This window comes from Myotis daubentonii, chromosome 5 (assembly GCF_963259705.1).
Source record: "Myotis daubentonii chromosome 5, mMyoDau2.1, whole genome shotgun sequence".
Classification (NCBI taxonomy): domain Eukaryota; kingdom Metazoa; phylum Chordata; class Mammalia; order Chiroptera; family Vespertilionidae; genus Myotis; species Myotis daubentonii.
In genome coordinates this window covers 38388346-38404064 of record NC_081844.1, presented here as the reverse complement: position 1 = coordinate 38404064, position 15719 = coordinate 38388346, and the positions used below count along the sequence as shown (strand labels likewise).

Genomic DNA, 15719 nt, shown 5'->3' with positions numbered 1-15719 from the left:
AGAAACTGCTGGAATGCTCATTTTTATTAAAGTATTTTTTTATTTAACTTTTCCTTTTTTTTTTTTTTTTTTTGCAATGAGAGCAGGTTGGAAGGCTGCTCAGGCCCACTGCTATCTGGAATTGGGTGACTGTCCATCTGAGGAAGGTGAGAGAACCAGACGAATGAACATTATGACTTCCCAGCAGTGCCAGGGCAGAAAAGACGCGCTGAAGCTGTCAGATAATTTTCTTCTCTTTTCTCTATTAATCAAAATCAGTTCATGGCTCAGGCCAAAGGTACGCTTGGGACGAGGAATCCAGGAGGTGCTTAGCTCATCGGAAACCATTTGTTAGCTGCTATAACTGAAAAAAAGCCCTGCAGGTTCCTTCCTCAGAGGGCATTCTGAGCACCTGACCTTAAATAGCAGGGTGCTGACCTGTGCCTCACAGAGGCCCACCGTGACCCCCTCCTGGCTTGGCTGGGCCCCAGGCATTCTGAATACCCTCCTGACAGCGCCACCTCTCAGAATCCTGGCTTGGACAGAGTGCTGGCCGCCATCCCATGGAGGCAGGGATGGGGATGGGGACAGAAAAGGCTGCTGGAAACACACTCTAGACTAGCCCGTCATGGTGACAGCCGCCCCATCCCCAGTGGAAGGAAAACTGTCCCCTTTGCTCTGAACTCCTGTGGGTTTGGAGAAAAGGCCTTCACTCATGTCCCCATCCTCAGCTCCTCATTTCTCCTGCTAGGTGATCCTCCCTCCCCGAGAAAGCCCGTTACTGTCATCACTTAATCTTCAGAACAACCATCCACCTCCATGTGTTATAGAAAACTGGGAAAAAATCAAGCAACACTTAGAGAGTTTGGAGTCACACTTTAATATCCACTGGTGGACTTAGAGAAAAATGAATTCAAATTCTAAGCAGAGCAAACAAGCAGAATTTTTCTTTTTATTACAGAGCCAGCCCTATGTGTCCTTAGTGGTTATCTCGCTGGGAGCTTGTGGCCTTGAAAACACACAGTTCTATCCAATTAAAAAAATACATCTGGCATGGCATGAGAGTATGGGCATATGCAGTCTCTGGCCTACAAGGTCAGACAGATAAGTTTATCTTCCTTATTATTCAAGCAGGCTAGAAAGCAAACTTACTTTTTCAGAATAAGGGGCTGCTAAAAAATAGCATAGTTGACTTTACAGAATAAGGGACTATCTAAATAGCAGAGAATTTCAAACAGTAGTTTTACAAAATAGGGGATTAGCCTTCTCATACGCACTTAATGGATGAGGAAACTGAGGCACAGTCACCTTGCCCAGGGTCACGGATGCAGCCACTGTGATGAGCTGATGGTCAGACCCACATGCTGAACTGTTAGGCTGTGCCTCCCTCTGTGTGATAGGTCCTTCAGAGCTGATCAGCATAATAATCTCCCTTTTCAAGAATTCCTAAAAGCAAGCAGCTTCCTCCAGATGCCAGGGAGTTTGCAGCCACACTTGGGAGACTGCACAAGAGCGTCACACACAGATCTACCTCTGCCAGCAGCTGTGCAGCCTTGGGCAGAGCTCTGTCCCCATCTGAAAAATGGGGCGTAGCTGTGCTCTTCCCAAGGCGGAGGAGAAAAGTAACTAAGGGGTAATCCATGTGAAGTGGTTAGCACTGTGTCTGGCATGTCAGGGCCCGTCAGGTTCATTCATTCATTTATTTGTTCTTGTGCAGAATGAAAGCCATGTGATCCATGCTGGATGTGGAATTAATGAAACATTTCTGTTAATATTCGAAAGAGTATTTTAAAAACGGCTTCATAGTGTATAAAATCGCTTTTTACTTGCTAACTTCTCTTGAGCTGTCCGCACGTGAGATTTAAACCCTAGAATGTACTTACAAATAATTTTTTTTTTAAGTTTAACCACTAATCTCTTCTTCCTTCTCACCCTGCCCAAGTAAAAGACTTGATTTAAAAAGGAAACACATTAAGGTCTAAGTGTCAGCGAAAGTGTGAGGGACAGGTATAGGGTGTCCCAAAATTCAAGCAAGATTTGAATTTTGCTAGAGCATTAACAACAACAAATAAAAGCCTAATTTTACTTGGTTTATTGAATCAGATTCTAATATCTGTTGCCCTTTGATTTCAATCCCTTCAATTTGATAAGCATCACCAAGTACCAATTATGGCCCAGGAGCAGGGACAATGAATATCAATGAAGACCACGGCTTTGCATATGTGCCAGCAAAGCCGTGGAGGCCATTTACCCGATGTCCTATTCCATACATAACCCTTTACGAATCAATAAAAAATTTACAATTATTAATTATAAACCTGTGTTTTCCATCAAAATTACTTCTTGCGTGAATTTTGGGACACCCTATATAAAAGGAGGGCTTCTGACGGGTCAAAGAGGGACAGAGCCTAAGACCCTTCCCAGGTCTCTGGGTAGATGGGGCTCTGTGCCACCCCATTGCATGAAAGGAGCTATGCAATGGCTCCTCCTGCCACTCGGGGGAAAAGGGGAGGCAACTACCGGTGAAACTGGCTGAAGGCGTGGGCCAGTGGCAAGGCTGAATGCAAAGAGGGGTCAGCCCTGTCAAGAAGCCACTATCGGCCCCAGGCTGGGACACAGCCTGCCCTCCGGGCCCCACTGCAGTGAGAAGTGGGGAGAGGCCCGGGAGGCTGGTTTAAGCATTAGGTACGGCTGGAGCCTCTTGGGGAGGCAGGGCTGCTGGACCGGCCAGCCTGGAGGGCATCCTCTGTTGTCCTTTGCCCCTTTGGACCAAATTGTCTAGTCACCTTCTAACCCACAGACACAGCTGGAAGCACCAGCCGGAAAGCTTTCAAGCAAAATGCAAAATTAGTGAGGGCAGCTGGGCAACGGGCTACCATTCTGTGAGCTCAGTGGGGTGGTGAGCCGAGTAGTCAGCCCTCCAGCCTCAACCCTTCTTTGACCCTGTCCAGTCCCACGTCAGCATAACAAAGGACCACAAACTGCAGGCTTACAAGGACACACATTGATTCTCTCACAGTCTGCAGGCCAGAGTCCAAAGTCAGGATGTCGGCAGGGTGTGGTCCACTGGAGGCCTGGGGACGGTCATTCCTCGCCTCCTCCAGCTCATCTCCAGGGGCCCAGTGCGTGGCTGCCTCACTCCAGTCTCTGCCTCCGTTTTCCCTCAAACTTCTCTCTTTAACTTTTTCTCGAATACAATTTACTTACCATACAATTCCCTCACTGTCAGTATATTTTGTTATTTTTAGTAAACTTATGGAGTTGTGCAATCATGACGATGAGCCAGTTTTAGAATAGTCCCATCATCTGAAAAGTTCTCCCACACCCATGTCAAGTGTATTCTACAGTGACCTCCCACCCTAGGAGTCACTGACTAATAATTCGCCTTTGCTTATCATTTCATTTTTATGGAAGCACATTACATAGTCATTTGTTCCTGGCTTCTTCCTTTAGAATAATGTCTTCCAGGTCCATATTGTTTTAGGTATTAGTAGTCAACTCATTTTTTACTTGTGCATCATATTCCATTGTATGTATGGACCATATTTTGGTTAATAGAGTGAGGAAATAAAAAAGAGTCACTGCAGTTGTTGTGCCCAGATTTCAAAGTTCCCAAGACCCCCAGGGAGCCAGTCAGTCCGATGCAAAAGCAAAGAGTCCTTTATTATGCAAGCCGGCCTGCGCTCCCCGTTCACCAGACCCACCGACACAGCGGAAAGTCCAGCGGCCGAGAGAGCGAGGCCTGATGGGACAGGGGGTTTTAAAGGGGGGTGGAGTGGGGGCAGGAGAGGGCACTGTGGGCCCGGCTGATTGGCCAGGCGCGAGTCGGTACAGGATGTGGTCATAGTGATGGCGTGCACTTCCCTTGATCACCATTGGTTAATTCAGAGAAATCCTGGGTGTGGCTAGCAGCGGCTTCTTCCCGTGAGGAAGCACGTGGCCCCATCCCAAAATGGAGGACCCAAGGCAAGATGGAGGGTGCACATGGTCCTGTCCCAAGATGGAGACCCCAAGGCAAGATGGAGGGCGCAGTCCTTGTCTGGCTCCTGCTGCTGCCGCTCGAACTCGCCACAAGGCAGGATGGCCCCCCACATGGGGCCCGGCGGTCGGCCCACGCAGGCCCCGGTCCCCCCCGACTGGGCCCCGAGGGCCGCATGGACCCTCGGCCTCAGCGCGGGCAAGCGGGGAGCCGACCACGGGGGAAGGGAGGAAAGAGTGAGGCGGTGAGGCCTTCCGCCCCCATGACCTCCCCCGTGGTCGGACGCCGCCAGGCCCCCACCCCTCGGCCCGCCGCCCGCCACCGCGCAGCCGGTCCGGAGACTCGACCGCTCCGGGGAGGCCAGGCCCTACGGCGGGCGCGGAGGGATTTCAGAGCCAGGCGGTCAGACTCCTCCCCCCGCACCGCCCGGAGAGGCGGGCGGTGCGCCTTTCATTCCCCCCTTGTCTTGGAACTTCCGGCTCAATCATGAGACGGGCTGCAATTCTATTCCACCAAAACTATCAACTGAACTATCCCTATAAGGCTAACAAATGGTCCGGTGGAAGTGAAAGAAACCATTTTAGATTTAATAACTTCTATTGAAATAGGATCTTTCTTCTTAGAATTCCTCCATGGTTATCATAAAAAAACAAATCAAGATTTAGTATTATTTGCCTTGAAGAGGCTCAAGCATTCCTGTTTGTTAGGCTAGGTTTAAATTTAGAGTCTGTTGAACTAAGCCTCCGTTTTTCTGGGCACCATTTTCAGCTGGACCAAGTCTCTTCTGTTATTTGGTTCCTGGTCTGGGCTGGGCATGGGAAGCAAGAAGCAGCCACGGGGACAGGAGACCTTCCTCAGAAGGGGCGAGTGTTCAAGCCCGTGCACCATTGGGGGGGGGTGAGGATCTGTGCCCCACCTTTGTTGCACCCCAAGTTTTCTCCTACTGGCCCCCAGCTGTGCCTGTCTTAGGTCGTCCCACCCTGTGGGATCTTACCCGTCGTTGACTACCAGCTATCTCTGGGCCAAGTAGGGTGATGTGAGGTTCAGTTCTGTCTCCTTGATAGCCTATGTCCCTCTGGCCTCCATGCCCAGCAACTGCCTTGGGTTCCCCTCGCCTGCTGGCGGGGTCCCGGCATTGATCACATCTCTTGGGGAGTCCAGGTTTCGTCTACAGAGAGGCCCCAGCTTACGCCACTGGGCAAGAGACAGATCCACGGTACCAGCTTTTCATAAACCCAGCATGAACGGAGAGCTCAGACAACAGCTGTAGACAATTGGGATCCTTTTGGCAATACAGAATGCTTAAGTGCCTTCTCAGGAGGGAATAAATCCCTTCACATATCGCCAGATTCTGGAGGAATTACATAAGGAGAAGAACATACTGATCTACTCTAAGATTTTCTGACTTTCCTTGCTACTTCCTTTTCATAGATTTAAAACAAAACAGTAACTGTTGGCATAAAACCTTCTTCCTATGCATAACTATCCCCCTAACCTTCTATTCTAAACAGGCTTCTTTTTTTTTTTTTTTTTTTTAGCTTTACTACCCCTGACATGGGCATGGTGACTCAGGCCTGCAAGGCAGTATATAGGCTGCCAGCTGTTAGCTGTCTCTCAACAGAGTCCAAAACCTGATGGGCACCCTTTCCTGCCCAGTTGGGCACCTGCCCCCTTGCCAGCTAGACACCCTTTACTTTTGGGGGCCACCCCACACAGCTCCCTTCCAGGACAGCCAACATACATTCGAAACCTGCAAAAGAATCAAAGGTTAATATAACATATCAATACAATGAAACATCATGGCTGCTTTAGGCAGCCGAATCTTCTGCTACTAAACATGTGACCCCATAAATTGTCCTTGTCTCTTTGGAGCCTTGTCCATGAAGATGCAGGCATTATCTACGTGTATTACACAGTATTGTGGGGGCTCCTGGTGACAGGAGTGATCGCGAGCCATGTTACCGGCATCAGGCAGGTCGAGCACGCCGTAGCTTGAGCTTGAGCGGGTTGCATTGATCTCGATCGATGCTCCATTTGGTGATGAAGTCTTTCCGGGTCATGGATGGATCCGCTGACCGCACGTGAGTGTGGTGGACCCAGGTCGCGATGCCATCTACCTTGAGAGCGGTGGGGGTGGTCAGCACCACAGTGTAGGGACCTTTCCAACGTGGTTCTAGGGTCTCCCGGCGGTGCCTTCTGACGTAGACCCAATCTCCTGGTCTGTGCTGATGAGGAGTTGGGGTTGGGCTGGCTTCGTAGATGGCGCGGAGGCGTGGCCAAATGTCCTCATGTGCCTTCTGGAGCCCTCTCAAAGAAAGAGATAGTTCTTGATTTTCAAATTCAGCGAGAAGGTCAGCTTTAAGGTTAGGAATGATAGGGGGTGGCCTGCCAAACATGATTTCATAGGGAGTAAAGCCCAGGGTGTAAGGGGAGTTCCTTACCCGGTAAAGGGCATATGGTAGGAGAGCCACCCAGTCCCCACCAGTCTCCATGGTTAATTTGGTAAGGGTCTCTTTTAGAGTTCTGTTCATTCTTTCTACCTGACCTGAACTCTGGGGTCTATAAGCACAATGTAATTTCCAATTTGCCCCAATAGCCCTGGTTACTACCTGTGTTACCTGTGAAATAAAGGCTGGCCCGTTGTCGGACCCTATCATAGCAGGAAAACCATACCTGGGTAAGATGTCTTCGAGCAGCTTCTTGGCCACCGTCTGAGCTGTTTCATGCTTGGTTGGGTATGCCTCTACCCAGCCAGAGAAGGTATCTACAAATACTAAAAGATATTTATAACCATACTTCCCTGGTTTAATTTCAGTGAAGTCGACTTCCCATTGTGCTCCCGGTTTGGTGCCTCTGAGCCTGGTCCCTCTTTCATTTGATCCAGCTCTTGTGTTTGTGAGTTGACAGGTCTTGCAGGCAGATACAACCTGATCTATCTTGGTATCCTGCTGGTGAATCTTGATCCCAGCATGTCGAATTAAGTCCTTCATTTTCCGGGTCCCCAGGTGAGTAGACCGGTGCATATGTTCTAATACCGTGTCCCCGAGCCGGTCTGGTAGTATGAGTTCCCCTTCTGGTGTATGCCACCATCCCTTTATTTCATGGGCTCTGGGGAGCTTTCTGATGCGTTGCAATTCTTCCTGGGAGTACTTGGGCTGGTCTGGTAAGACTGGGTCCCCTGGGTCTGGGAGTTGTAAGGCCATGGTAGGGACCGAGGTAAGGGCTACTGCCTTCGCAGCCTGGTCAGCCTTTTGGTTACCTCTTGCTACCGGGTCATCAGCTTTCTGGTGCCCTTGGCAGTGGATTATGGCTAACTTGGCAGGAAGCCATAAGGCTGCAAGCAGATCGAGAATCTCTTGCTTATTTTTTATTGTCCGTCCCTCTGCCGTCAGCAGCCCTCTCTCCTGATAGATTGCTCCGTGGACATGAGCTGTAGCAAATGCATAACGGCTGTCTGTGTAAACGTTAAGCCGCTTTCCAGCCCCCAGCGTCAGTGCCTTAGTAAGGGCGATGAGTTCTGCTCGCTGGGCTGACGTCCCGGAGGGCAGGGCCTCCGCCCACACAGTGTCCGTTTCAGTGACCACCGCTGCACCCGCGTACCTGCACCCGTCCCGCACGAAGCTGCTCCCATCCGTGAACCAGGTGGCCTCTGCATCAGGGAGGGGCTGGTCGGTCAAGTCCTTCCGGAGTCCATGCACCTGCTCTAGGATTCCCGCACAGTCGTGTAGTGGGGCATCTAAGTCAGGGTCGGGCAGCAAAGTAGCGGGATTGAGGGCCGCACTGGGGTGGAACCGTACTCTTGGAGGGTTGAGTAGGAGGCTCTGGTAATGGGTTATACGAGCGTTACTCATCCATCTGTCAGGAGGCTGCTTCAGGACTCCCTCAATGGCATGTGGGGTTGTAATCCAGATTTCCTGCCCCAGGGTCAGTTTGTCGGCGTCTTTGACTAAGAGCGCTGTTGCCGCGATAATTCTCAGGCATGGTGGCCAGCCGGCAGCTACAGGATCTAACTTCTTGGACAAATAAGCCACTGGGCGGCTCCAGGGGCCTAAAGCTTGAGTCAAGACCCCTTTCGCTATCCCTTTGTGTTCATCCACAAAGAGGTGAAAGGGCTTTGTAATATCTGGCAGGCCCAGGGCTGGGGCACCTAGAAGGGCCTTCTTTAACTGCCTAAAGGCAGCATCATCTTTCTCAGTCCAGTCAAACGCCTTTCCCTCTTTGGTAGCTTCATATAGGGGCCTGGCGATTTCGGCAAAACCCGGTATCCAGAGGCGGCAATAGCCGGCCGATCCTAGGAATTCCCTTACTTCTCTTCGGGAGGTGGGAGTAGGGATTTTCAAAACAGTCTCTTTCCTGGCATCCGATAACCGCCGCTGCCCGCCCTCCAGGATGTATCCCAGGTAAGTCACCCTTTCTCGACATAACTGAGCCTTCCTCGCGGATGCCCGGTACCCTAAGGCCCCCAGGGTGGCCAATAGATCTTGGGTCCCCCGCTCACAGTCCTTGGCTGTGTCTGCAGCAATCAAGATGTCATCTACGTACTGGAGGAGGGTGAGGTTGGGGTGTTCCCTTCTGTACTCACCCAGGTCCTCGTGCAGCGCCTCGTCGAAGATGGTGGGCGAGTTTTTGAACCCCTGGGGTAGGCGTGTCCAAGTCAGCTGTCCACTGAAGCCCTCCTCTGGGTCATGCCACTCAAAGGCGAACAGGGACTGACTTTGAGGTGCTAGGGGTAGACTGAAGAAGGCATCTTTCAGATCTAATACCGTGTACCAGACTTTAGAGGGTGCCAAGGAGCTCAAGAGAGTGTACGGGTTTGGGACTGTTGGGTGTATGTCCATAACTCTTTTATTTACTTCTCGGAGGTCCTGTACTGGCCTGTAGTCGTTTGTCTGGGGCTTTTTAACCGGCAGTAGGGGAGTGTTCCATGCAGACTGGCAGGGAACTAACACCCCCAAGCTCTTCAGTCTCCTGATATGAGGCTGAATCCCCTTCCGTGCCTCCTGAGGCATAGGGTACTGCTTGATTCTTACCGGACCTTCTCCTGGTTTTAGTTCTACTAGGACTGGGGCCCTGTGGGCGGCCAGCCCCACCCCTCCTGTCTCTGCCCATGCTGTTGGGAATTCTTGTAGCCATTTGTCCATACTGCCCTCCACCAGGGAAGTCTTCTGGTAGAGGCGATATTCATCCTCTAGCCTCATGGTCAGGACCTGAATGGGGCGGCCCTCCTCATCGGTGACCTGAGGCCCCCCTTGTCTGAAAGTTATTTGAGCTCCAATTTTGGTCAGTAGGTCCCGTCCTAATAGTGGGTAGGGGCATTCCGGTATTACCATGAAAGAGTGGGATACCTGGCCTGTTCCTAAATCTACTGTCCTTCGGGTAGTCCATGAATACTGGCTCATACCAGTTGCTCCTTGCACCCAGGACTTTTTATTCGCCAGTTTTCCTTGCGGGGTACGGAGGACCGAATGTTGTGCCCCGGTGTCAACAAGGAAGTTAACAGGAGTCCCCTCCACTCTGAGAGTTATCCTGGGCTCGGGGAGGGGGTCCGAACCCTGACTCCCCTAATCACTCAGTTCACCCAGCTCTAAGACCTTGACTCGGTCAGTCCTGTCTCCCTTCTCACCGGCCTTCTTCGGACACTCTCGAGCCCAGTGCCCTATGTCCATGCAAAACTTACATTGATTCTTCCGTAGCCCCCGCCTCCCCTCTTGGGTGGTCTGCTTACCTCTTCCTTTATTGCTTGCAAGCTGTCGGAAGCGACGGTCTCGCTCCTTGGGGAAGTCCATGGTCGTAGCCAGCAGGACCCTAGCCAGGTCCCGAGCTTGCCTACTGCTAGAGGCAGCCACGACGCGAGCTTGCCTGTCTTCTGGAGACTCTCGGTTATTGTACACCTTCTCTGCCACTGCCAGTAAATCCTGTAAACTCTTCTCTCCCAACCTATCTACTTTTTGTAGTTTCCTTTTAATATCCGCGGCCGACTGGTTTACAAAGCTTATGATCACAGCTGCCTTGTTTTCAGGAGCTTCTGGATTCATGGGGGTGTAGGTACGGTAAGCCTCCATGATCCGTTCTAAAAAGGCAGCTGGAGACTCATCCCTTTCCTGCTGAACATTCCCCACCTTGGCCAAATTAGTTGGCTTTCTAGCAGCCATTCTGAGACCTCTCATTAGGGTCTGACGATAGACCGAAAGCCTCTCCTTACCTTCTGCCGTGTTGAAATCCCATTCAGGCCTAGTTAAGGGAAAAGAGACATCTATCTGCACCTGGTTGGCAGTTGGGTTTCCATCCACGCCTGGAACCACTTTCCGGGCCTCATTGAGGATCCTTTCTCTCTCTTCCGTCGTGAACAGAACCTGTAAAAGCTGCTGACAGTCGTCCCATGTGGGCTGATGGGTGAAAAGAACAGAATCTAGCAAGTCAATAAGTCCCCCTGGTTTCTCAGAAAACTTGGGGTTTTGTGCCTTCCAGTTATAGAGATCGGATGTTGAAAAAGGCCAATAATGATACGGTTGGTTGCCATCCGCATCCGGGGGTCCAGCGGCCCGTAAGGGCAGGGTCTTGATAGTGGAGTCAGGTGCTGCAGCAGACAGTTCCCGCTGAGCCCTTTGCCGGGTGAGAGGCGGGCCTCCTACCGAGGCCACTCCCGGAACCCCGCCCCCAGCCACTCCCAGAACTCCGCCCCCAGCCACTCCCGGCGTGGAAGGATCGTCCCTCCATGGGCTATATGGGGGAGGAAAGATTAGTTCTTCTTCAGTCCCCCCCTGCAGGATAGGGAGGGGAGGGGCCGAAGGCTGGGTGAGAGTCTTCCTTTTCTCCTCCTTTTCCGTTCTCTGCAAAGCAAGAATGGGCTTCGGCCCGGGAGGACGTGGAGGTAGGAAGGGCCTGAGCCAAGATGGCGGGTCTTCCACGAGGTCCTGCCAAGTAACAATGTAAGAAAGCTGACCAGGACGTCCCCCCCTAAGTCGGGAGACGACATCCCTGACTCGGCGGATGGTGGGGAGGTCAAAAGTCCCCTCCGGCGGCCACCCAACGTCCAAAGTTGGCCACTCCCTGGAACAAAAAGTCTGCCACCGGTCTTTCCGAACCTCTGCACTGAGGTCCCTGGCTCTTTCCCTTACCTCTCTGAAATGATCGACCATAATGCTTAAAGGGGTAGTTTGAGTCTGTCCCATAATGTCCGTCCAGTGAGTCCACAAAATAAAACCAAAAAGACACAAACACAAACAACAAACGGGCCCGAAAATACAGTCTTCCAACGCCATGGAAGCAGAACCAAAACAGGCTTCCAATTCCATGGAAGCCAAACCCGAACGCTAGACAATGGCCTTATACCAAACTAGCTAGCAGGAGCGACCTGCTTTCCGCGAGGGGCATATCCATCCCTCTGAGGGGCATATCCATCCCTCCTGGGGGGGCGGAACGTCTTCCAACTCCCCCCCGCCTGTGGTCTTTTGGGGTGCGTCCACCTAGACCCTCTCAGGCAATTACAGATTCCAGAAATGAGCTCACACTGAACAAAACACACAACAAACAAAACAAACAACACACCTACCCCTGCCGCGGTCAGTCAGACTCTCCGGATTGCGGGTCCCTCGATGGTCCTGGGAATCCCGGGCGAGCCCCCAAAATGTTGTGCCCAGATTTCAAAGTTCCCAAGACCCCCAGGGAGCCAGTCAGTCCGATGCAAAAGCAAAGAGTCCTTTATTATGCAAGCCGGCCTGCGCTCCCCGTTCACCAGACCCACCGACACAGCGGAAAGTCCAGCGGCCGAGAGAGCGAGGCCTGATGGGACAGGGGGTTTTAAAGGGGGGTGGAGTGGGGGCAGGAGAGGGCACTGTGGGCCCGGCTGATTGGCCAGGCGCGAGTCGGTACAGGATGTGGTCATAGTGATGGCGTGCACTTCCCTTGATCACCATTGGTTAATTCAGAGAAATCCTGGGTGTGGCTAGCAGCGGCTTCTTCCCGTGAGGAAGCACGTGGCCCCATCCCAAAATGGAGGACCCAAGGCAAGATGGAGGGTGCACATGGTCCTGTCCCAAGATGGAGACCCCAAGGCAAGATGGAGGGCGCAGTCCTTGTCTGGCTCCTGCTGCTGCCGCTCGAACTCGCCACAAGGCAGGATGGCCCCCCACATGGGGCCCGGCGGTCGGCCCACGCAGGCCCCGGTCCCCCCCGACTGGGCCCCGAGGGCCGCATGGACCCTCGGCCTCAGCGCGGGCAAGCGGGGAGCCGACCACGGGGGAAGGGAGGAAAGAGTGAGGCGGTGAGGCCTTCCGCCCCCATGACCTCCCCCGTGGTCGGACGCCGCCAGGCCCCCACCCCTCGGCCCGCCGCCCGCCACCGCGCAGCCGGTCCGGAGACTCGACCGCTCCGGGGAGGCCAGGCCCTACGGCGGGCGCGGAGGGATTTCAGAGCCAGGCGGTCAGACTCCTCCCCCCGCACCGCCCGGAGAGGCGGGCGGTGCGCCTTTCACAGTCATGCTGCTAAATTACTAAAATCAAGTAGGTTGAAGCATGAGGGAACCTTGTTTAGTTCTTGTTTCAACTAGCCTGGGATCTTAAACTTTTGAACTTTCCAGTTCTGTGTCAATTAACCTCCAGTTAACCCTCTGATTACCTGCTGGAGGACTAAGGAAACAATGTTCCATTATCCAGACAACCTGACCTCCATTGTTCAGACTGCTGCTCATCTAAAGGCTCAGAATGTGGGACTGGATGCTTCTGAAGAATGAACTTTCACTATAAGAACTCTTCGTGTTTTCCTTCTCCGTTGGAACACTCTGGATGTTGCATAGCTGTGTTTTTTACTTCAGAACCCCCAAACCCTTGAATAAATCTTTATCATTTATTTCTTTATCAAAACCCCTGGACTCTTTTTTCGTTTGTTCAATATCTCTGTGCCAGTTCACAAACAGTACATTGTTTCCAGGTTTGGGCTAGCTTGTGTAATTTCAAGTATATATCTTTGTGCAGACACATGTTCTTACTTCTCTTAGGTCATTTGCAAGTTTATGTGTAACTTTTAAAGTGATTATCACACTGTTTCTCAAAGTGTCTGTAACACATTGCATGCCCACAAATGATGTGTGATATTTCAGTTTCTTCAAATCTACACTCCACAGTTTATTTTGCCCATTTTTTCATGTCTTCTGTTTCACTGATTTATGCTTACATCTTTATTATATTATTCTTTCAAATTATTCTGTGTTTACCTTGCTTTTCTCTCTATGCATTCCTGGCACAATCGATTTTCCACTGAGCACTGCTTTAGGTGAATTCCATGAAACTTGTATGCTGTCTTTTATTTTTTTATTTTTCGCAGATCAAAACCTTCTGATAACCCTGTGAATTCTTCTTTGATTCATGGTGTTATTTAGAAGTATGTTGTTTGTCTCTAAATATTGGGAGGTTTATCCACCTTTAATAGATTTTGTACATTTAATATATGACTGAGTGGTGTTGTATAAAAGTCATTGTTTTCTTTTTAGATCTGTTTATTAAAGAATGTTATATTCCTAATATATACTTGTTATTCCATTTTATTCGCAGGTTTATACCATTTTATAATCATTCAATATATGACAGTAGATACATCTGCCATTTATATAATTTATATTAGACCTCTATTTAAAAACTTAAAATGTATTAATACAGATTACCTACTAAAAAGATTGAAAATAGAAAAATGAAGGGAAAGAAAGCTAATATATGGTAATGACAGATTTGACAGTATGTCTTTCAAAATCTATCTGAAATTCCAATACAATACAGAAAAATTATTTTCCCCATCAAGTGTTATCATTGCTGAGTTTAGTGAATGGTGAATTCGGGGAGGAGGTATGAAGGGATAGAACATGTGTCAAGCATGTGGATTATCAAACCATGAATTGTCTTATCAGGAAAGGAGGACAAACCACCACTATACCTAACCTGGAATAAGTAATATTATGTATTGTTAGGAAATATGGAAAGAAAGCATGGATTAAAAAAAAAAACAAACTAGATTCTACTTACTGTTTTAGTACAAGAGGATGTTCTGGTACGCAGTTAAAATATAAATGGGAACTTGATTTTATTTTCTGTTATATGTCCTTGAAGAAATATTTACACTTCCCTTTCGGAAAATTTAGCATTGCAGTCATCGTCAGTTTTCTGCACATGCTATTGTTAAACTTGGGGAAATATCTTTAAGTATTTTTAAACTATTAAGAAAATACATGAACAGAAGTAAAATAAATCTAAAAATAGACAGTAAAATAAACCTAAAAACAATACCAAATTTTACAGCTACAAAAGACCTCAATACTTGATATCAAATATAAATTGTCCTGTTCTATAATTGCATTTCTGTAACAATCTGAGACCAATTTTATTCTCCACACATTTTATGAAGAGAGCAAAGATCTATTACACATATCAAGTATACAAGTTCAAACCCTAAAGGTCAAAGTTTATTCACTATAAGCCTTTACTAATTTTTACTATCAATACACAATGTAAAGAAGCTGACTTAGGTCACATGATGATTATTTTTCAGCTGTATCATAATCTCGTATAACCATAGTCATTTGCGGTCTTTCATGTCTGAAACGTCATTATGTGACACATGACTGGTGGTAGCAGCAGAAGTCATGGCAATAGCAAACACTTATTTGTTCTAACCACTGTACTGGGCATGACTCTTGCTACTTACAAGATCTCTGTTAATTGGATGAAACATTGCTACATACAGATCTTAGATAATTAACCCAGAAAAATCAAGATTCAGATTTCTTTTTTTTTTCCTCTTGATATTAGAGAGGGAGAGAGGAAGAGAGATGAGAGAAACATCCCATAGGAGCCCCAACCAGGGATCAAACCCACAACCTAGGCATGTGCCTTGACCGGGAATTGAACACTCAACTTTCCAATGCATGGGACAACACTCCAACCAACTGAGCCACACCAGACAGGGCAAGATTACATTTTTATCACATTATCAACTCTACAGAAAAGCTAGATTTGATTGAATTAATTACACAGTAAACTTCATATGAAAATTGCTTAGCAAATAAATGATATACTTTCTAAAATTCATTTGTTCATGCTTTTAATATAATGCTTTACAAATCAGCATGCTAAATATGAAAGTCTGCTATTTTCATAAATAAAGCTATTTTTCCTTCCTTCACAACCCACCTACACACACACGCCTAAAAATAATGTCTAAGCTGTTTTCTCTTTAGGTCAATAACAGTGAAAAACATTCTGAATACCCAGGTAATAAACTTAGCACATGTAGGAAAATTAATTGCACTGTTATGACAAAGAGGACCTCCTTTTACAAATGTTCTAAACAAACAGCTCAACAGAAAGTACTCTCTCACAATTTTGTTTCACTTGTGTTCATTGTGTTGTGAATGTCCTTACAATATAGGTTGTAAACAAACATTTCTTGAGTATGCACTCTGTAATGAGCATTGTGCTAAGCAATATTTTAATACAAGTGATAGTCTCTTATTTCAAAGTGTCCAGCTACTTTTATCTGAATCTTAGCCTATTATTTTTATCCATTCAACCTCTGAATTGCACCTACTTGGGATAAAATACTCCACAGATTTTCATGCCCAATGTAATTCCTACTTATGCTTTGAGATATTGGACTTTAAGAGATCATAAAGCTGAACATTTAAGAATGTCCACTTCTTAAATACTGAGCCATGAACCAATTTCTGTACCACTTGGGCTAAAATACAAAGCAGCACTGAACACCCGCTTCTCTG

General features: G+C 48.6%; 1 protein-coding gene across 1 annotated transcript; it reads right to left on the bottom strand.

Annotated features, from left to right (window-relative positions):
- Window positions 1–5877: 5877 nt before the first annotated feature.
- LOC132235366 (uncharacterized) lies at window positions 5878–11345 on the bottom strand. Its single transcript, XM_059697617.1, is given in 1 exon segment — window positions 5878–11345. A coding segment is annotated over 1 exon segment (5328 nt). The 5' UTR covers window positions 11254–11345; the 3' UTR covers window positions 5878–5925.
- Window positions 11346–15719: the final 4374 nt, after the last annotated feature.